General features: G+C 39.7%; 1 protein-coding gene across 1 annotated transcript; it reads right to left on the bottom strand.

The window, feature by feature from the left end:
• Nucleotides 1-5,272: 5,272 nt before the first annotated feature.
• Nucleotides 5,273-11,336, bottom strand: LOC109066558 (protein C-ets-2-like). The gene is made up of 10 exons (XM_042765673.1): nt 11,178-11,336; nt 10,668-10,721; nt 10,214-10,331; nt 10,017-10,136; nt 9,745-9,945; nt 9,608-9,664; nt 7,996-8,166; nt 7,641-7,904; nt 6,655-6,773; nt 5,273-6,572 (listed from the first exon to the last, which is right to left on the bottom strand). The coding sequence occupies exons 2-10, from the start codon at nt 10,713-10,715 to the stop codon at nt 6,357-6,359; spliced, it is 1,314 nt and encodes a 437-aa protein (XP_042621607.1). The 5' UTR covers nt 10,716-10,721; nt 11,178-11,336; the 3' UTR covers nt 5,273-6,356.
• Between the last annotated feature and the right edge of the window lie 11,493 nt (nt 11,337-22,829).

The following is a 22,829-nucleotide window of genomic DNA, read 5'->3' as shown; positions in this document are numbered from 1 at the left end:
GCTCCTCTTGTGTTAGTAACGGTTGTCTCGGTGAGTAACGGCCCGGAGCGGCTCACAGGTAACGGCTCGCAGAACTCACGGATTAATAACGGAATGAATGGAGATGTTGAGAAACACACAGGTCATCACATGCAGACAGACACTAATGAACACCTCTCATGATCCTGACGGCGCGGTTACTGCACGTTACACAGACGTTTATGGGTTTATTGACTGTGTGTGAGTTTACAACCACAGTAACTCAGACATTTAACGTCACTGCCTCGTTACGTTCATAAGGGCTTTTCACACTGCGTCGTTCTGAACCCCATTTAAAACCGCGGTTATGAAACCCGCTCCATTGAGAGAATGACGCGCGCTTCACGTGCTTCACCGTTTATAAACGGTAGTTTCAACATTTGAGGGAGAAAATAAAAGAACGTGTCAATTGGAGTTAAGAAGAGTTTAGTTATTACCTAAATAGAACAAAAATTCAACCAAGAAAAATGACCCATAATTATAATTCACTCTTCATATAGATTCAATATCATATTTGAAATCACCAATGAAATCTAACAACAACTGTCTCATAAATGTTGTTTCCTTTGCTCAAATAGCGTTAAAAAGCTTATTTTTCAGGCCAGACCAATCAGTGCGCATGCCAGTTCTATAGCAACCGGGACTTATAATGGTAGCTGAAGTGAAGCGTTGACTTTACCGATTGGCTCTTATACTCAGAAGGCGGGGCTTCCTTTCATAGAGCAGCCATATAGACCCCTTAATCGTCTACGTCACTGTGACGTCACCGCTCTAGCTGGAGGCAAAACATAAGGAAGAACTCATAGCAGGCGCGCTAAAAGTTTGAGGTTTTGACTTTAAAATGCCGTCTTGTTGTGTTTTTGGCTGCCAGAATAGAAGGAACAGCACTTTTTGTTCAAAACTAAAGTTTCACCAGATCCCGGCCGACATTCCTTCACAGAAATCAAGAAGACAATTGTGGTTGAATGCAATACGGCGTACAGACTAGACAGAGACGATCATAAATAATGCTCGTGTTTGCAGTGCACACGAACCACCCGAAAGTAATTCATATGTTGTCTAGGAAATATCCAAAACCTGGTTAAAATGTTTCCAATGAGAACAAGATACAAGAACTACACCAGGCTTAGCTAAAAATAAATAAATAAATAAGTTAGGCTACTGTAATGTTATCCACTGGTCATTATATTTTGGTCAGATAACCAGTTTGGTCAGTGAACTGAGTGATCAACTGAATTAATTGATAAATGTATGCTAACTCCCACTTTTTTTATTATTATTTTTTTTGTCACGGTCCCGCAGAGTCAGTGACTGTACATATTCAGACTGTTCCGAACCTTCTTCTGCATCCATGTTTAATAAATCCCTCCTAAAACGTGCTAGTTTACGCTTGTCAACATTGCGTCCGCGTCTCTTTTTGCCTCCAGCTAAGCCCCGCCCACCCGGAGACGTTGCAATGTTTACAAACTTTTAAGGGGTCTATTGAGCGTTGCATTTTTCCCCATTCAAAACCCTAGATATGTACAGGTAGATGCCCCATTCAACTGCACCAAACATGTAGACGCATCCGCTATCTCACAATAGTCAGCTTGACGTCATTCACCAGAATATTCATATCCTGCACAGCCGATGGTTGTAAAAGAAGAAACGGGACAGCCTTTCACAGATGAGAATATGTTGGTTTGTGTTTCTAAATGTATAAACTCAATATTACAAGTTTTGAAACAGTGGTAACTTATGTTACTGTTATAGTGAATGACGTCAAGTTGACCCTTCGAGTATTACGTATAGCGGCCCATAGTAACAGTTGCTAATGAAGGATCTACATATACATATCTATGTTCAAAAGTATTCGAGCGACACGTCTTGGGTGTTCTGTAGTCTTTGGTAATAGTAGGATGCCTAATGCTAGGGCCCTTACGTCAACATGTCACGTGCTGCGTTCATCCAATCAATGACACTAACATTGCAAATATGCAAATAAGAAAGTTAACCCAGCCTTTTTAACCCAGGATTAAAGATGCGTTCACTCAATGGTGAAATTACTGTAATGTCAAGGTTTCAACAAGTAAAAACATGTTCCTGTGGCTCAGTGGTAGAGTATTGCGTTATCAGTGCAAAAGGTTGTGAGTTTGATTCCCAGGGAACACATGTTAGATAAAAAAAAAAATGTTAGCCTGAGTGCACTGTAATTCGCTTTGGATAAAAGTGTCTGCTAAATGCGTAAATGTAAAAAGTGCTTATGTCCTCGTAGAACTCATAATCGTAACTACAATAGGACTTTTTTTTTTTAACTCCTACAAATGACCGCTGTACCACCTGACCACTGCAGATTCATTAAAGCAGTGTTCACACCATACCGTAATTACGAGATAGCAACGTGTGTGTTCACGTTCTTGGTTCAGAATGAAGAACAGACAGTCCAATTTATTTGATATTTGTAACATTACATATACAGTGGGTACGGAAAGTATTCAGACCCCCTTAAATTTTTCACTCTTTGTTATATTGCAGCCATTTGCTAAAATCATTTAAGTTCATTTTTTTCCCCTCATTAATGTACACACAGCACCCCATATTGACAGAAAAACACAGAATTGTTGACATTTTTGCACATTTATTAAAAAAAAACTGAAATATCACATGGTCCTAAGTATTCAGACCCTTTGCTCAGTATTCAGTAGAAGCACCCTTTTGATCTAATACAGCCAGAGTCTTTTTGGGAAAGACGCAACACGTTTTTCACACCTGGATTTGGGGATCCTCTGCCATTCCTCCTTGCAGATCCTCTCCAGTTCTGTCAGGTTGGATGGTAAACGTTGGTGGAGAGCCATTTTCAGGTCTCTCCAGAGATGCTCGATTGGGTTTAAGTCGGGGCTCTGGCTGGGCCATTCAAGAACAGTCACGGAGTTGTTGTTGTGAAGCCACTCCTTCGTTATTTTAGCTGTGTGTTTAGGGTCATTGTCTTGTTGGAAGGTGAACCTTCAGCCCAGTCTGAGGTCCTGAGCACTCTGGAGAAGGTTTTCATCCAGGATATCACTGTACTTGGCCGCATTCATCTTTCCCTCGATTGCAACCAGTCGTCCTGTCCCTGCAGCTGAAAAACACCCCCACAGCATGATGCTGCCACCACCACGCTTCACTGTTGGGACTGTATTGGACAGGTGATGAGCAATGCCTGGTTTTCACCACACATACCGCTTAGAATTAAGGGCAAAAAGTTCTATCTTGGTCTCATCAGACCAGAGAATCTTATTTCTCACCATCTTGGAGTCCTTCAGGTGTTTTTCCATGTGTCTTGTACTGAGGAGAGGCTTCCGTCGGGCCACTCTGCCATAAAGCCCCGACTGCTGGAGGGCTGCAGTGATGGTTGACTTTCTACAACTTCCTCCCATCTCCCGACTGCATCTCTGGAGCTCAGCCACAGTGATCTTTGGGTTCTTCTTTACCTCTCTCACCAAGGCTCTTCTCCCCCGATAGCTCAGTTTGGCCGGACGGCCAGCTCTAGGAAGGGTTCTGGTCGTCCCAAACATCTTCCATTTAAGGATTATGGAGGCCACTGTGCTCTTAGGAACCTTAAGTGCAGCAGAAATGTTTTTGTAACCTTGGCCAGATCTGTGCCTTGCCTTTGCTCTGACATGCACTGTGAGCTGTAAGGTCTTATATAGACAGTGTGTGGCTTTCCTATCAAGTCCAATCAGTAGAATCAAACACAGCTGGACTCAAATGAAGGTGTAGAACCATCTCAAGGATGATCAGAAGAAATGGACAGCACCTGAGTTAATATATGAGTGTCACAGCAAAGGGTCTGAATACTTAGGACCATGTGATATTTCAGTTTTTCTTTTTTAATAAATTTGCAAAAAATGTCAACAATTCTGTGTTTTTCTGTCAATATGGGGTGCTGTGTGTGTGTACATTAATGAGGAAAAAAATTAACTTAAATGATTTTAGCAAATGGCTGCAATATAACAAAGAGTGAAAAATTTAAGGGGGTCTGAATACTTTCCGTCCCCACTGTATACGAATTGTAGTGTTTCTAGTAAATGTATAGAATGTTTAATTGTAGTAAAATGACGGTTGTTTGGTTAAGTGCCTGTGGATGAGGTGTCTTTAGCTGTATCATCATTAGATGGAGATGCTGCAGAACTGGTTACTGAACAGATAATAATCAGTTTCATTTCTCATTCTTTCCTGTCTCAGATACGCTCCTTCTGTGTTCATACGCTGATAAATCATCTCTCATGGTGTCTGTAATCAGCTATTAGCTCTTCACAGGAACAACATACGATAACACACTCATCAGTCAAGCATGTGTGTGTGTGTGTGTGTGTGTTTCAGGCCATATGTAGAGGGCAGGTGTGTATCGAGAGCATCAGTTAAGTCTTTATGATGAGTGTTGACTCAGCTGTGTGTGTGTGTGTGTGTGTGTGTGTGTTTAATGTCTGAGAGCTACTGGTTAAACACACTCAACCAGAATCTTCTGTGAGTCACTAATGCAGCCTCTCAACCAGGGGTCCGGGGTCCACTAGGGCCCTCAAGACAAATAAACAAATATAGTTCAGGCATGAAACTTAACTAATCACTAATTGGCTCATTAAACACTGTGGCACCAGCCAATCAGGGGTGCGCGATTATGAAAGCTTATTTCATCCCTCCTCCTCCCCAGCACCACCTGTACAGATCTGCTTGGCGTTCTACATTTCCTGCAGCAGCCTTCCTTTGTTATTTTGGCCTAAGCTGAACAAATGATTGTATTTGCTCAGCAGCGTAGCAGATCTCATCCGGCAAAATCAAGCTGATGTATATTTCATGCCCAGGCCGATAAATGCTGATTGAAATAATCACTCAGAGTTGTCACGACTGAACTAAAAATCACATGATTCACCTTCTCAACATCTGTTGTTTTTTCATTGAAGAACTGTGATTCACAGCCTTGGAAAATCAGCCTAAATGAGGAAGTTTGATTTCCAAATAGTGATTTCTAGAGCTAGAAAATTTATGGAAATTAATAAAATACAACAGATTGAGCTCTTAAAATTCTGGGATCCTACAATGTACAGAAACTAGACTAAAATAAGGTTTTTTTATCCTACTTGGGATCATATATTGTTGAATGTTGTGCCTGGAGTCAAAAAAAAAACTCGAGAAGCGCTGATCTGATTTCTTACACAAACCACAACAACATCAAAAAAACACAAAACACACACACACACACACACCTATTCAGAGAAAAACGGCTGCACACGTCACATCATTTAACGAGAATTTATTTGTTGACTTTCACAAATACTTGGCAGCGTGTTCATGACATAAAGATGCACGTCTGAACAGATTCTCATGAGTCAAACACACCGATCCTGCTGAACATGTTTCCACCGGTGTAAAGCCACGCTTCAGAGGACGTTCAGCACTGCCTCGACTCTCTTAAAAACACCTGAACCGATCAATAAATCTCTCCATCATAACGCTCTTCTCATATTCATTTGTCAAAATAGATCTGCTCTTAAGAGCAACTGTATATAGAAAAAAAACAATCAAATACAAACACACTTACAGACACAGTGATGAATAGTCACATTGTTTCTGTATAAATTCTCATAATAATAATAATAATAATAATAATAACAATCCTGCGTCTCTACAGTAACGCAGATGTAGACCGTAGAAGTCTGGAGTAAATATACAGCATAAATGTACAGTTAAACAGTGGTTCTGATCCTGAAAGATCTTCAGTGTACGAAACGAAAGCAGCTTTCAGTTCTGCGTCTGGCAAACGCCTCGGAGCTTTGGTAAACGTAAACATTCAGACGTGAAACCTCCACGTCCCTTTGGCCTGAGCGAAAACCAGCAACTATACAGAACACCTCCGTAGTCCAGCGAGACTCGAATAAATACACAGATCGTCTCACGAACAGCGGTTTCTACTGAAACACTCACAAAATATACAGGAATATCAGGAAAAACAGAAGCGGTCGCAAAATCCTGGACCAACATTGGACATCGAATCAAAGCTAAAAGTGATTGAGTCTCCGTCAGAAAGGCCACCAGATGTGATCCGAACCTGAACATCCAGTTCTGAATAAATGAGATCAGCACTCGTTCTCAGAGAGGCGTCGATAAGGCGATCCCGGAAATCAAACTGGCTTTGGTCTCGTCAGGAATCGCCTGGTTCAGGGAACACCGCGAGGAAAGATCGAGTCCAGTGTCAAGTGTTTAAAAGTGTCTTTAACGCTCGGCTGACCGAAGAACCGCAACCAGAATCGCGCTCCGGCCGCTCCCCGCAAACAGAGACCTCCTCTGAGGTCTGGACGTGACGCAGGTTTGCCGCCGCCGCTTCAGTCCTCGGTGTCCGGCTGCACTCCCAGCATGCCGTGCAGCTCGTCCACGGTGTATCCCAGCAGGTTCTGCAGGTCGCAGACGAAGCGGTACACGTAGCGCTTCCCTGACGTCTTGTGGATGATGTTCTTGTCGTAGTAGTAGCGCAGGCCTCGGCTCAGCTTCTCGTAGTTCATCTTGGGCTTGTTCTTCCTCTTCCCCCAGCGGCGCGCCACCTGACGCACAAGAAACAGCGAGCTTACATCACACCACCATGAAACATCTAGACGCTAAAGCGGTTTCGGCTCGGGTCCTCACCTCGTCGGGGTCGGTGAGCTTGAACTCCCAGCCGTCTCCGGTCCAGCTGATGATGCTCTGACAGCTCGTGTCCGTCAGCAGCTCCAGCAGGAACTGCCACAGCTGGATGGGGCCACTTCCTGTTCAGCACCAATGATATACAGTTGAAGACTCACAGACACAAACATTCATATTCATGATAGTTTTAGACATGTACGCAAATTCGCATCAGGTATTAATTTGGAAAAACGCAACAAAAAGAGTTTTTAAACTCAGTAGATTAAACTCTGAATTCTCTACATGCAACTGAATTTGAAACAGTTAACTAGTGAGAATCCATTCATTAAAAGTTAAGAATTTTCACTATTTGATGTATTATTCCGATCAAGTAGGTATTTATTATTAATAAATATGCATTGATAATGATTAATAAATATTCTTATTTTAAATGGGTTAGAACAATAATAAAAAAAAATGTATGTATTTTTCCTATCAATGCATATTTTAAATACAGGCTAGAATAATAAATCCAGATATTCATTATTAAAAAATAAAATAAATTAAAAAAATAATAGTTTTAATATAAATGCATATTTTAAATAGAGATTAAAAAAAATATTATTTAATAATTTATTATTAATAAATATGAATATTTTTACTAGTGGTTAGAATAGTACATCTGAATTTTTATTATTTTTAAATATAATATTTTTTAATTGGAGTTAGAATAATAAATCAGATTTTTTTTAAAATAAATATTATTATTTTGTTTTTATTTCAATGCATATTTGAAATGAATGCAATAATTTTAATATCAGTTAATTAAAAATAGTTATATTAAAATTGGAATAGTTTTTCTACCATTTACTGAACAGCAAAATTGATATGCATCCAAAATGTACCAACTTTCTCCCTCCAAAACTGTTGAGTGAACTGTTAGTGGAAACGAGGTGTTTCTTTACACAAGCGCAGCTAAAGCTAGCGTCAGCTGCATGAAGGAGACGCACCGGTGAATCCGGCCAGCACGGCAGCGGGGATGACGGGTTTGCCCTGCTCCAGCGGCTCGTTCCTCTCCTGGACGTAGTCTTTGAAGGACAGGCCCTGTTTGCCGAGGCCCAGCGGAGCCACGCCGAGCTCCTCCTCGAAGCTGTCGTAGGACGGGACGCGCTGGGCGTCGGCGAGGGACGAGTGGCTCCCCCAGGAGCGGAGGACACTCTCAGAGCCATCCACACTCTCCACACTCTCCACCGACGTCTGCTCGCCGGACGAGACTGTGGACAAACAAACAGAGCACTCGGTCACCACACGGCCTCCACGAGCTCAGCCGGCCGTGACACAGACAGACACGCGGAGAGACCTGACCTGCTGCGCCGGGACGCGGAGACGCTTTCATGCAGCTGAAGCTGACGGTGCTGAGCTGAGGTCTGGAGTACAGGGACAGCTGACCACACTCCTCAGACGTCTCGAAGAGCTCCCGCAGGAGACTGCTGCGACAATCAGGAACCGTCAGAGAACACTCCTCCAGACCCACACCTTCACACACACACAAAAACATTTGTTTAAATATGCAAATGAGGCACTGTCTAATTAAATACAGTACAGACCAAAAGTTTGGAAACATTACTGTTTTTAATGTTTTTGAAAGAAGTTTCTTCTGCTCATCAAGCCTGCATTTATCTGATCAAAAATACAGAAAAAAAAATGTAATATTGTGAAATATTATTACAATTTAAAATAATTGTTTTTAAATTTATTATACTTTAAATTATCATTTATTTCTGTGATGCAAAGCTGAATTTTTAGGATCATTATCACATGATCCTTTAGAAATCATTCTAATATGATGATTCATTAGCAAAGTTGGAAACAGTTCTGCTGCTTAATATTTTTTCAGAACATGTGATACTTTTTTAGGATACTTTGATGAATAAAAAGTAAAAAAAAAAAAAAAAAAAAAAAGAAGCTATGTTTTTAAAATATAAATATTTTGTAATAACAATATACACTACTTGTCAGTAATTTGGGGTCAGTAATTATTTTTTCTTTCTTTCTTTTTTTTTTTTAAATAAAAATCAATACTTTTATTCAGCAAGGATGTGTTAAATTGATAAAAAGTGATAGTAAAGAAAATATATTATTAGAATATATATTATTAGAATTTTTTTTTTTTTTTTATGCATGAATGCAGTTCTTTTTAACCTTTTATTGATCAAATATATTAGACAGCAGAACTGTTTCCAACACTCATAATAAATCAGAATATTAGAATGATTTCTAAATGATCATGTGATAGACTGGATGTTACATGTGACACTGAAGGCTGGAGTAATGATGCTGAAAATTCAGCTTTGCATCACAGGAATACATTATTTTTTTTAAAGTATATTCAAATAGAAAACTATTATTTTAAATTGTAATAATATTTCACAATATTACTGTTTTTTTCTGTATTTTTGATCAAATAAATGCAGGCTTGATGAGCAGAAGAGACTTCTTTCAAAAACATTAAAAATAGTCATGTTTCCGATGAAGCCAAAAATAAAAAACCAAGTGGATTGTGGATTTCTCTTTTTTTATTATTTTTTATTATTTTATATGAATGAAATATGAACAAACCTTCAGAATATAGAGAAGAATAAAACTGTAAAGTCTGAGGTGTTTAAAATAACAAACTGAAGTCTACAGACAGAATATAGAGAAGAATAAAACTGTAAAGTCTGAGGTGTTTAAAATAACAAACTGAAGTCTACAGATGCAATTAGATAAAGTGCAATAAAAGAAACTCTTAAATGTGTATTTGGGGTGTTTCTGAAAGAAGAGACACGAGACAGAAGCAGAAACTGAGCAGTGCACAAAAAAAGAAGTGGTTTTGTGTGTAGTGTGTCGCTTTAATTCACTCTATTCTCAGCTAAAGCTTAGATTCTGTCCAGAACAGATCTAATAACACACATGAACACCAAAACAACAGACTTACTGCTCGTCCAGCTGCCCTCGCGACTCAACACTCCGGCCGCTTCCTGCTCCTGACAGCCTACAGGAAGTAAAGCACATCCAATCAAACATGAGCCCACAGCTGGCCAGTCAAAGTCTGAGACCGGAGTGCTCCGTTACCTCTCATCATCTGCTCCAGGTGCTCCCACAGGATATCACCCACGAAATCCGGAGCCAGATCCAGGAACCCGTCCTTTCCCAGGTCGCACAGCTCCTGTCCGCTCATGTCAAACCTGAAGAAGCTGATGTTGGTCAGACTGAACTCTCCGGACGCCCAGTACAGCCACTGCAGGACGTGCTGCTTCGTCCACTTGCGCGGGTCTGCGGGACAGAGAGAGCGTTACGAACACATCCGTCCTCGAGACGGACAGCAGAGATGAGCAGAGACTCACTGTTGGAGATCCCGCAGACACGCTGCACCTTGGAGAAGCCGTTAAAGCTGTCCTTCAGCGCCTGACTGACCACGGCTTTACTGCAGGGGGTCAGCAGAGGAACCGAGCACACGCCGGCATCTGAAACACACGTGAGACCTGTGTCAGCTCACACACACATACAGCTGTGTGACGTCAGTGGCGTGTGTTTTATTCACCCTGAGAGAAGCGGTCCAGACCGGACGGGACCTCCTGAGCGGCCTGCTCCTCCTCGACCGGATAGAAGCCCGAGAACAGAGACATGGGGTCTTCAAACAGCTCAAACGCTGCCTGACGCTGAGACAAACAAAACACAAGATCATTTAAACATTTACATCACATTACACTCCCTAACTACAGCGATAAACTTCAGACTGACGAAACTGGAGTTCAGACCGGCGCAGGCCAGAACACCAGAGGACACGCCTCACGCATGACATCATCACAATCTGCCAATGGCAGCGCATGACCATATATGGCCTTCCGGTTCCGTGCCAGCCCCAGCTGACCTCCAATGACTCTACAGCAGCCCTGTCTCGTCCAATCAGAGCGCAGCACAGACCCAGGCCCGATCTAAATTCACACACACACACTCACACACACACACACACACACATACACACACACACTCACCTTTAGTGTGTTTCTGAATCCAGGTAAAAGAGGCTCCATGTTACACATTGTGATCTGAGACAGCAAAAATAAACATTTATTAGCATTTAACTACTAAGTAATAATAATAATAATAATAATAATAATAATAATAATAATAATAAAAATAACAATATTCCACAAATGTACAACTCCTTCCAAGTAACGTTAAGTGTCAGTGAGTTCATGTAGATAGATGTGTGTGTGATCAGAAGTGAATCAGTAAAGTTTCCTTCGAATCAAACGTGAATGTGATTCATGATTCATGAGTCACTGATGATCGAGCGCGAGAGAATGTGATTCAGCTTGATATATACATTATATAACAGATTACAGTAATGATTCGAATCAGGCAGTGTTCGTTTCACAGCTGCAGAGCGACAGAATACAATCAAATAAATACAAATAAAGAGAATGAACGCGATCGGGTTGCTCTGTGAATCGTGTTTATGTCTGACGCTGAAAGCATTGATGGGTTTGAGCGCTTCTCACCTGTTGAGTTCTCGAAGAGATGTTTGTTTTACTGCTCTGGTGTTCCCAGCTGCGGCGCGGTGAGTGGATGGGTTAGTTAACGCTGCTCTGCGGTGTGCGGGTGGGTTAGTTAACTCGATCAGGATGCGTCTCTCGTCTGTGCGCGCGAGTTTATGAGCGAGTTCAGCGCGCGCGGCTGATGATGGAGGTGGGAGTGGCTAATGAAACAACAGAGCGCGTTCACGGGAGCCCCGCCAGGCAGGGTTGCCAAGTCCTTGGTTTTCCCGCGGAATCGGGTTGCTGTAAGACTGTTGCCGCGGGTTGAAGCGACACCAATAATGTGGTATTTTTCCCCTAGAATGCGAATTACTAATGAAATCCTGCCAAAACATGTATTTTACATGTTTTTTACCCATCAGAACGCCATTGGGTTAGGTTTGAGTAGCAGTTAGGGGGATTTTTGTTGTGAAAACCTGGCAACCCTGACTGAAGCCAACACGAACTTTTTGCCACACCTGAAATTCACTGCCATGAGACTCGTGTGCTTTATTTTATTAAAAACAGGCAGAACGAACTGGTGAAAAAAATCTAATCGCGATTTTTCTACTAAAAATGGGATTGCAATTGCGCTTTCTAATGTATTTTGAAAATAAATACATAAGAAATTATTATTATTATCAAATTAAACGAATAATTAAAGAAATATATCGCTATAATAATAGTAATATAGGCTAGTACAGAAAAAAATCGAGTATTTAATAAAATTTTTATTAAAATCAAATTACGTAGAGCTTTTATTTTGACGAAAAAGCGCAGGGAGCTTTTTTTTGTTATTTATTTTTGTATGCTAGATACAGCTACGCCCGGAAAGTAACTTTAAATTAAATTTGCTACCTATTATATTGAATTTATCAGCGTCTACACCTACCCCCGACAATAATGCAAATTACGCAATGTAGTGCGCATGCGCAGTGACTGGAGCTGCGTCACTTCTAGCCCGGTGTCAGATGCTTCTAATATTTGTTATCATGTAATTTTAATGTATTATCATAATCACAAACACACTTTACTGTTTACTGTACTTTGTTATTCTTCTTGTTACTACTAATTAAGTTACAATTAATGATCCGGAAGTCCACAGCTTGGTGGATAAGTGACCACATTTTTTTCTTTATTGAAATAATGATTAGAATAATTACATTAAAGTATTATATTATCCATGCCATGTTGATGCATTTATTATTATTTTTTTATTTTGGTTAATTTTCGTAAGGGAAGTTGTAAAAGTAAGTTAAGCAGCTTACATAACAGTTCACAGTTAACTGTGTAATTCGTCAGCTTATTTAGGCTAATAATATCCAAAAAAGCTACGGAATCATATAATCAGGGTGTTTAAATAAACTAAAATCTCACCTTTCAGAGCAGACACTGATAAGCATGTGCAGGTTCATCACTTTAAACCAGGGGTCATGTGTTTTTTTTTCTGTTTTTTCATATGCAGTGTGTAGAGAACTATCATTTATGTGACCTTTAATATTAAAAGTGCTGTTCAGATCCATGTAAAATGTCCTGTGGTACACTGATAGAGGCACTGAGGGAACTCATCATTAAAGGCATGTCTGCTGGCTCTCATGTCGACAGGACGAGTGCTGGACGTCTGTGTGTGGTGGAACAGTTTCCTCCCACACGCACTGATTATTCAGTGTGATGGCAGCAGATCTCCATCATGGCATCAGTCAGCACCTCTCCGTCAGGTCCTGCACAAACACATGCCTGAGAGAACCATATCAGCGGTCTCTGAAGGACAGGGAGGTGTCTGCTGTATCTGTGACTCATAATAACACAACAGCTTCGGGTAAACCTGGCCAGTCTCTGTTCTCCAGTGATTTATTAAAACACCTTAAGTTTACAGTTTTTCTTAATTATTACGAAATGCATTTGCAGTCTTACAGTAGCCTACATTGGTGTTATATGTGTTATAGACTAGTTTTTCTTCAAATGTAAAATGTTCTGCTATTTTAGTATCGAGATAATATGTTTTTGATTAATTAGATTTTATTTTCGGGGGGTTTTTTTTCAATTGTCTTTAATATTACAAGATTTATAACTATATAAGTTATCATTTTTATTTCAGTTGTAGTTTTAGTTATTTTAGTACTTAAAGGTAAAATTAAAAAAAATGAGGAATGTTGCCTTGGAAACTAGCAAAAACATAAGTTTAAGGCTTACTTTTTATATTGTCTTACATTTCAGTTAACATTTATTTTATTTCAAGTAACAAAAAAGTTTTAGTTAAAGTGAAATATAATAACCCTGACCGAATGTATTTTTTTGGATTGAAATATATGGAGGGCAAAATATTTTCAAATGCTTATAAAAACATACATTTATATTTTTTTAATATATTTTCAAAAATATACTAAATATGGAGAAAAAATGGTAGAAAATCTATTTTAGTAAATATATATATATAGTGGAAATTTTCATTTAAATTAAACTCAATTTGTGAAATTTGTGTATTAAATAAATTCAATGCACACAGACTGAAGTAGTTTAAGTCTTTGGTTCTTTTAATTGTGATGATTTTGGCTCACATTTAACAAACACCCACCATTTCACTCTCAACAAATTAGAATATGGTGACATGCCAATCAGCTAATCAACTCAAAACACCTGCAAAGGTTTCCTGAGCCTTCAAAATGGTCTCTCAGTTTGGTTCACTAGCTACACAATCATGGGGAAGACTGCTGATCTGACAGTTGTCCAGAAGACAATCACTGACACCCTTCACAAGGAGGGTAAGACACAAACATTCAATGCCAAAGAAGCTGGCTTGTTCACAGAGTGCTGTATCCAAGCATGTTAACAGAAAGTTGGCAAGGAAAAAGTGTGGAAGAAAAAGATGCACAACCAACCGAGAGAACCACAGCCTTATGAGGATTGTCAAGCAAAATCGATTCAAGAATTTGAGTGAACTTCACAAGGAATGGACTGAGGCTGGGGTCAAGGCATCAAGAGCCACCACACACAGACAGAGGAATTTGGCTACAGTTGTTGTATTCCTCCTGTTAAGCCACTCCTGAGGCGTCTTACCTGGACTAGGAGAAGAAGAACTGGACTGTTGCCTAGTGGGCCAAAGTCCTCTTTTCAGATGAGAGCAAGTTTTGTATTTAATTTGGAAACCAAGGTCCTAGAGTCTGGAGGAAGGGTGGAGAAGCTCATAGCCCAAGCTGCTTGAAGTCCAGTGTTAAGTTTCCACAGTCTGTGATGATTTGGGGTGCAGTGTCGTCTGCTGGTGTTGGTCCATTGTGTTTTTTGAAAACCAAAGTCACTGCACCCGTTTACCAAGAAATTTTGGAGCACTTCATGCTTCCTTCTGCTGACCAGCTTTTTGAAGATGCTGATTTCATTTTTCCCGCAGGATTTGGCACCTGCCCACACTGCCAAAAGCACCAAAAGTTGGTTAAATGACCATGGTGTTGGTGTGCTTGACTGGCCAGCAAACTCACCAGACCTGAACCCCAGAGAGAATCTATGAGGTATTGTCAAGAGGAAAATGAGAAACAAGAGACCAAACACTGCAGATGAGCTGAAGACCACTGTCAAAGAAACCTGGGCTTCATACCACCTCAGCAGTGCCAAAAACTGATCACCTCCATGCCACGCCGAACTGAGGCAGTAATTAAAGCAAAAGGAGCCCCTACCAAGTACTGAGTACATGTACAGAAAATGAACATACTTTACAGAAGGCCAACAATTCACTAAAAAATTTTTTTTTATTGGTCTTATGAAGTTTTCTAATTTGTTCTCATTGTAATCATCACAATTAAAAGAACCAAAGACTAAAACTACTTCAGTCTGTGTGCACTGAATTTATTTAATTACTGAAATAAATAAACTTTTCCACGACATTCTAATTTATTGAGATGCACCTGTATACATACATATATATATATATATATATATATATATATTTCTTTATTCTTTTTTTTTGCTGAATAAGAGTGGAGTTATCTCTGAACAGAATTTCTAGTTCACATCAGATCTAAATTATTTATTTAAGCTAATGGCAAAGGATTGAGTACAGTTGTCTAATTATCTTTGCACAATAACTAAATGTACTAAAATGTGGCTGGCCTATGAGTTGATCCTCAGTGAAATTGTGCAAAATCATCTATTCAGTTATCAAAATCTTACATGAATATTTCATAAATATATAAGACATGGAATGTTTGTGACGTCTGCTAAACTGACAAATGCTGACTTTATGACTTTACATGTAAAATGTGTAAAAATAGAGCACAAATGCAGCAAGTTATTGACGTACCAGAAACAAGCATGGATTTAACTGATCAGATCTCAGAAAGACTAAAATGTCTGAAATATGATGAACTGACTTCAGTTTAAATGAATATGGAGTGAAAGTGAGTAAACAAGCTTCCCTCTGAAGTTCTCAGTCTTGTGTTCTGCTGTTGGTTAAATGTCTGTCAGCAGTTGCATGAAGCAGATGTGTTTGACAGCTTTCAGAGGCTGCTGACCCCAAACAAACCCTGATTACACCAGTCCTGCAGCATGATTCTACAGTGATCGTGTATGATCTTATGTCCTCATATGAATATTTGTGTTTGTGTGCCTGTCGTTTGAAACGTTTGATCAGAACACCTACTTCTGTGTCCTGCTTTCTATCACATTGAGTGTTGCTTAGCAACCCGTGGCCTTCTCTTGTGTCTGTGACAGTGGCGTGTGTGAAAACTCACTCACTCACTCACACACACACACACACACACACACACACACACACACACACACACACACACACACACACGTTTGTTTTTGTGAATTGTGGGGACATCCCATAGGCGTAATGGTTTTTATTCTGTACAAACTGTATATTCTACTCACATAAAACTTTGTGCATTTTTACTTTTTTCAAAAAAACTCATTCTGTATGGTTTATAAGCATTTTGAAAAATGGGGACATGGGTTATGTCTTCATAAGTCACACATGTCCTCATAAGTCACCCTCTCCTTGTAATACCTGTGACATCCCCTGACATTATACAGAGTCCTGATATGTCCAAACACACACTCTCTCACACACACACACACACACACACACACACACACACACACACTTACACACACACACACACACACACGTATACACACACTTACACACACACACACACAAACACACACTTATACACACACACACTCACTCACTGTACACACACTACTCTCTCTCACCCATGACATACACACACGTATACAACACTCACTCACTCACTCACTCACACACACACGTATACACACACACACTCACTCTCTCACACACACACACACACACACTCACACACACACACACACACACTCACTCTCTCTCACACACACACACGCATACACACACACACCACTCACTCGCTTTACACTCACACACACACACACACACACACACACACACACTCACACACACACACACACGCACGCACTCACTCGCTTACACTCACACACACACACACACACACACACACACACACACTCGCTTAACTCACACACACACACACACACTCACTCGCACACACACACACACACACACGTATACACACACACGCAAGTAACCTTTTCTCGCTTTGGCCAGACAAAGTCTCTGAATGTGAGTGTTGTTATGGTGAGCAGAATCGCTGGTAACCATGGACACTGAATGTTTGTGTAGTGGTCATAACGCCTGAGGAGGTCAAGGAGAGAAACAAACACAGGACTGTACAGTTCTCCGGTGATTCTGAGCATCACTGACTGAATCTGAGTCAGAAGAGCTGCTGCAGATCTGAATCCATCACAACCACCAGAAGCTCATCTGTGTGTCTGTGGCGCCACCTGCTGGAGGAGATCAGATCAGATCAGTGTGTGTGTGTGTGTGTGTGTGTGTGTGTGTGTGTGTGTGTGTGTGTGTCCCATTCTCTGAACCAAACTCTCAGCAGTCTAAACCAATCTGTCAAATAAATCACTCTTTCTGCAGAACCTTGAAGGAGTTCAGGCAGTTTAGACACAGTTTGCAGATCTCATGCTCTCTTTTTGCAAAACTCTAAACACATTGTCACTCACTAAAACACAATTTGCACCGTGATAGACTTGTGATGCAAAACGCTAAACACAAGAAAGCAAAAGTTGTCATCATTTACACACAATAATTCAAAACTGTTACAGTTTTTTACGATTGCTTAAGCACAGTTTTGAAAACAGGGCCCGGTTTGTCAAAACACTACACACAATTAACACAACCCTACACCAAAGTAGCACAACACTTCAGATCATGGAACACTTTTGTCAAAACCATACACAACTTTATAAAAACAATATTTTGTTACCATACGAAACACACACATTTCATATGACTTTAATCTTTTTGAACCAGTTACACACTGCTGTTGCTAACCTAAAACACTTTTAGCAAGTCTAATTCTCAGTGATTAGAGTACTGTAAATGAAGTTTCTCCCTATTCCTCTTCCTGCACCACTGCCTTTCATTTCTGTTGAAGACAAAAATTCCCCTGTTAACTTTTATAGTGCTTACACCTTGATAGTTGAGTTTACAGTTCAGCACCTAAGTGTCTGCACACCAGATGGATGTGTTTGATCAATAGCTTCAGATGTGAAGTATTTTGGAAAGCAGTGTCTTGAAATGGCAAAGAAGTGACAATGTTAGATTTCTGTGTCTAATGTAGAGAAGTGTGTGTAGTGTTTTGCAAAAAGTGTGAGGCTGAGAATGTGCTTATAGTTGTGCAGATCTGGGCTGAGGTTTTTCTCTTTGCGTGTAAGGTTATTTTTAATTTTAGTGTGTAAGCAATCGTAAAAAACTGTAACACTTGTTTCTAAATATGTGAATGTACAAAATATAAGTCAGTCAGGCACAAGAACAGTTTCTTCCCCCAGGCAATCTCTCTCATGAACAGTTAAATGTTCCCCACTTATGCAATAAAAATGTGCAATATCCTTATTTTTTTTGTTACCCCTCCATCCAAGTACATCCCTGCATCTTACTCTATTCTATTCCATTATCATCTATAGCACAACTGTTCATACAAATTATTTATTAGCCATCTTTTTTTTTTTTTTTTTTTGTCTGTGTTGTTGTTGTCTCTGTGTACTGGAAGCTTATGTCACTAAAACACATTTCTTGTATGTGCAAGCATACTTGGCAATAAAGCTCTTTCTGATTCTGATTCTGATAAGCCAGTTCAACTTGTGATTTATTTTGTTTGTTTGTGTGTTTACAGTATTGCAAAATATTTACTATATACAATAAACAGGGTTTTCCATGAACTGGTCAATGTGTTCTCCATGTTTTAATGTAGTGTCTAATTATTAATCTTCATATATTATAGACTAATGTGTGTGTGATTTGAAAGCCTTGTTTGATTTTGAGTACATGTGAAATGGTTTGTGTGTGTGTGTGTGTGTGTGTGTGTGTGTGTGTGTGTGTGTGTGTGTGTGTGTGTGTGTGCGCTCCAAATTCCCGATCTGAATCAAATGATTCACGATTCGAGCGCTTCGAAACAGTGAATCGTTTCGGTTTAACTGATTTGGAGTTTCGGAAAAGCTTCATTTCACCCATCACTACGTGCTTTTTAAAAGTCATTACATCACTGATATATAATAGAGAATATATAGATCAGATCAGTGCATTCCATGCTATTCTGAAAATCACTCAGAGCGGTTCCAGTGTAAATGACTCACTCAATTGAATCGGTTCATCTGTTCCTCTTTTCAGTCATGTTTACTCGACACTGTCAGCTCTACTACTGGCTTAACTCGCTAGTTTCATGACACTAACTGAAATAATATTTAAAAAAGTACTATGTTTACAAATAAAATGACACATATATAATAACATCCATCACAAATCTAGAACATATTCAGGTGAGGTAACCGGTTTACTGCTAACTAGTGAAACACTGCATTAATATGAAGAGCTGCAGCTCAAAATACATGTTAGATGCTTTATGATCGAGTTTGTAGCTTAATTCTGTATATTTGAAATAGTTTGACACTGCAGTTCAGTTACTGACAGTTCAATAAGAAATCAGCTGAAAGCTTCTCAAACCTCTGAAGTGAATATTCAGATTTTTAGTATATATTGTAATAAATATTTGAGAAATGATTGTTGTATCTGTTTGTATGAGTCAATATAGAGGTGTGACCTATTTAAGATGTGGCTGAAATCACAATTTATTGACAATTCAGTAGTCTCTGGATATTAGGGACATGTCCAAGCGTCCATAACTAAATTCTACACCCTTGATATAATGTGACTGACTTTCATGTGTAATTAGGCAGTGAAATGTGAAACTTTACACACACGCACACGCACACACACACACACACACACACACACACACACACACACACACACACACACACACACACACACACACACACACACACACACACACACACACACACACACACAAACACACACACACACAGCAGCTCAATGGCTTCCAGACTTTAGTTCAATCTGCACTGTCTAGACTCTACGTTGCTCTTTTCTGTGCCTCCACACACACACACACACACACACACACACACACACACTCAACAGTACTAATCAGTGTTGTTATAGATACACCTGTAAACTACTTATAAGTGTAGTTATACTTGTACTATATTTACTGTTCCAGATACAGAAACCCCTGTGATCTCCTCAGATGCCTTCAGCATGAAGATATGAAGATGATTGTGTGTTTGTGCGTCTGAATCTGAATCCTGATTTATGAAAGCACACACACACACACACACACACTTACAGCATAGTGAGAATATTACGCCACACAATCAACTTGAATACACATCAGTGACAGACAGATAAATAGATAGATAGATCTGGTTCAACACAGATATATGATTTAGAGAATCAGAGAGTCTGATCTGACCGTGTCACATTCAAACATGAACATCATCATATCATGATTCTGATCTTACATTCACAGATGCGAGCTTCTGAGAGAATTCACAATCAGCAAACCCAAAATAAAGAGATTTGTGTGAAAGAACAACAGAGACTCTCATTCACAGTCGGAGCTGGAGAGATGGAGAGAGAGGTCAGAGTTAATGAGAGCCATCAATCCAGACAGACAGACAGACGAGGCTCTCTCTCTCTCTCTCTGTGTGTCTGTGTCTCTCTCTCTTCTATATTATTGCTCTTCTCTCGCCGTGTCTCTGTGTTTCTGGCAGACTGCAGGAATGTCTGGTACTTTAGGGACTCTGAAATGAGAGAAGCAGAAAAAAAGAGGGAATGAGGAAAGTTAGAGACTCGACCACAGAAATGTAAACATGTCTGGAGCTAAAATAACTGCGCTTTCATTGAAAACAGGGCTGGGAGCTACACCCTCGACACAAGAGCCATAAACTGACCCCAAACACACACACGTCACACTGCTGCTGCTGCTTCTAAACTCACTTCACTTCAGCAATCCATCACTGAACAACACTTCTTGTCTTACAGCATTTTGCCTCTCAAGTAAAATTATGACACTACAAACGCAAACACAAAAATCATATACGCCAAACATTATCATAAACTTTCACACGGCGCTAGCGTTCAAACGCGACCGTAATTCGAAAACTATTTTAGCACTGGAAAATTCGCTAGGCGGCAACTAAAGGAAATATTTGCCGTTACACACTTACCAGAAATAGCACCGGGTTATCATTGTTTGTTACCATGGCAACCGCTCGCGCGTCCGCATTGAATGCACGTTTTGTACAGTCGCCACAGTTCACACCTCACATATCTAATGCAATATTTGTGCAGCAGCGTCAACGTCGTAGCAGTCTTTTCAATTAAACAAAAAAAAAAACTAAATAAAGCATAATGGAAATTTTGTATGGGTGTTTGCATTTAAACAAAAAAATAAAAATAAAAAAAATCTTGCATAGGTTGTCTAAGGCTTTTTAAGTGAAGTATGTTTTATTTTTATTGCATATAAATTTGATTAGTTAAAATAAGAATTCATTTAGATGTGATTTAACACTATTTGCTTAAAGCTGTCTTGTGTTTGATAAGAAATTTTTTTTTATTCATCAATGTCTTCGCAAATATACACAATCACTGAAAACCGCCGCTTTTCGCATGTCTCCCATTGAAAAGAAGAAACTCGCGACTGCTGTGTCCCGCGTGAAGATGTGAAAAGTGACAAGATTACAAGAAATTATTTATTTAAATACTGACATTCGTATAGGAACAGTTGTAATCAAATAAGTTCCATTCATAATTATTCCCTTTTAATACGGTAGGTATAAAAGTTTGTACTAGTTAGTTCCTCCTATTGGATGTGCATTTCTATATATATTCAGTAATGTAAAACTCTATTTATAATATGATATTTTATTTGTTATTGTTTAATAATATTATTATTAGTATACAAATATATGCATTTATACTTTTTAAAAAAAAATAAAAATCTATATACATAGATTGCTTTACCATATCGAGCATCAGTGCGCAGTACGTACTGAGTGCGCGAGCGAGCGCGCGTGACGCCATGCTGTCCGTGTAGGGCGCGCGCTAGAGTTTGACACGCAGCCTCCGTCTGTTTTCTGTCTGTGATGCGCTTCACTTCAGCACGAGCTACCGTCACCGACGACATGCTGAGAGATTCGCGTCCGCATTCACATGGTGAGTTTTCTGCTGGACTGCTGAAGTTTGCTGCTGGTTTATGAGTGTTCTTCTGTTCTTCAGCACGAGAAACTTCTCCGTTCCTCTAGTTTTCACTCACTGACGAGTGCTGGAGTGTTCGTGCATGTGGTTATTAGTCTGTGCGACAGTAGAAGGAGGAATTATGACACTGTATTGATGTTACGGTGAAAATAAGTGACTATAATCCTGCATTAGATCTCAGGACGGCGACTGTCTGCGTTCACGAGCTTTAAGAGTGAGGAAAAGCTGTGTGACAACACTAAACTGAGTCAAAAACTCAAAGGTGACAGCTCAAGAGCAGCCTGAACACTGACCCCTGACCGGAGAGGTCAAGGGTCAAGTGATGCTCTGAACGGCCAGACATCAGATAGTCCTGATGTCAGAATAATGGGCTGAGATGTTGTTGAAGTTTGGCATCAGAGAATGAGTCGCTCTGTGTGGGTGCAGTGATAGAAGAAGCAGAGGCTGAAATCCATCTGTCCACCGGGAGTCCATTCTGTGTGTTTCACAGAGAACTTTCACTAATGGAAACTGGACCAGCTTATAGTGTTTATGCACATGTGAGTTACTGAAAGAAGTCTCGTCTGCTCAGCAATGCTGCGTCCATATGATCAAAAATACTGTGAAAATTCAGAAATATTTTTACAATTTAAAACAGCTGTTTTCTGTGTGAATCTCTGTTAAAGTGTAATGTATTTCTGTGATGCGCAGCTGTATTTTCAGCATCATTACTCCAGTCTTCAGTGTCACATGATCTTCAGAAATCATTCTAATATGATGATTTGATACTCAAGAAACACTTCTGATTATTATCAATGTTGAAAACAGTTGTGCTGCACAATATTTTTTTGTGGAAACTGATACATTTTATTTTTCAGGATTCACAGATGAATAGAAAGTTCAAAAGAGCAACATTTATTTGAAATAGAAATCTTTTGTAACATTATAAATGTCTTTACTGTCACTTTTGATCAATT

This window comes from Cyprinus carpio, chromosome A10, assembly GCF_018340385.1.
Source record: "Cyprinus carpio isolate SPL01 chromosome A10, ASM1834038v1, whole genome shotgun sequence".
NCBI lineage: Eukaryota > Metazoa > Chordata > Actinopteri > Cypriniformes > Cyprinidae > Cyprinus > Cyprinus carpio.
The sequence above is the reverse complement of the archived record's forward strand: the minus strand, read 5'-3'. Positions and strand labels throughout refer to the sequence as shown.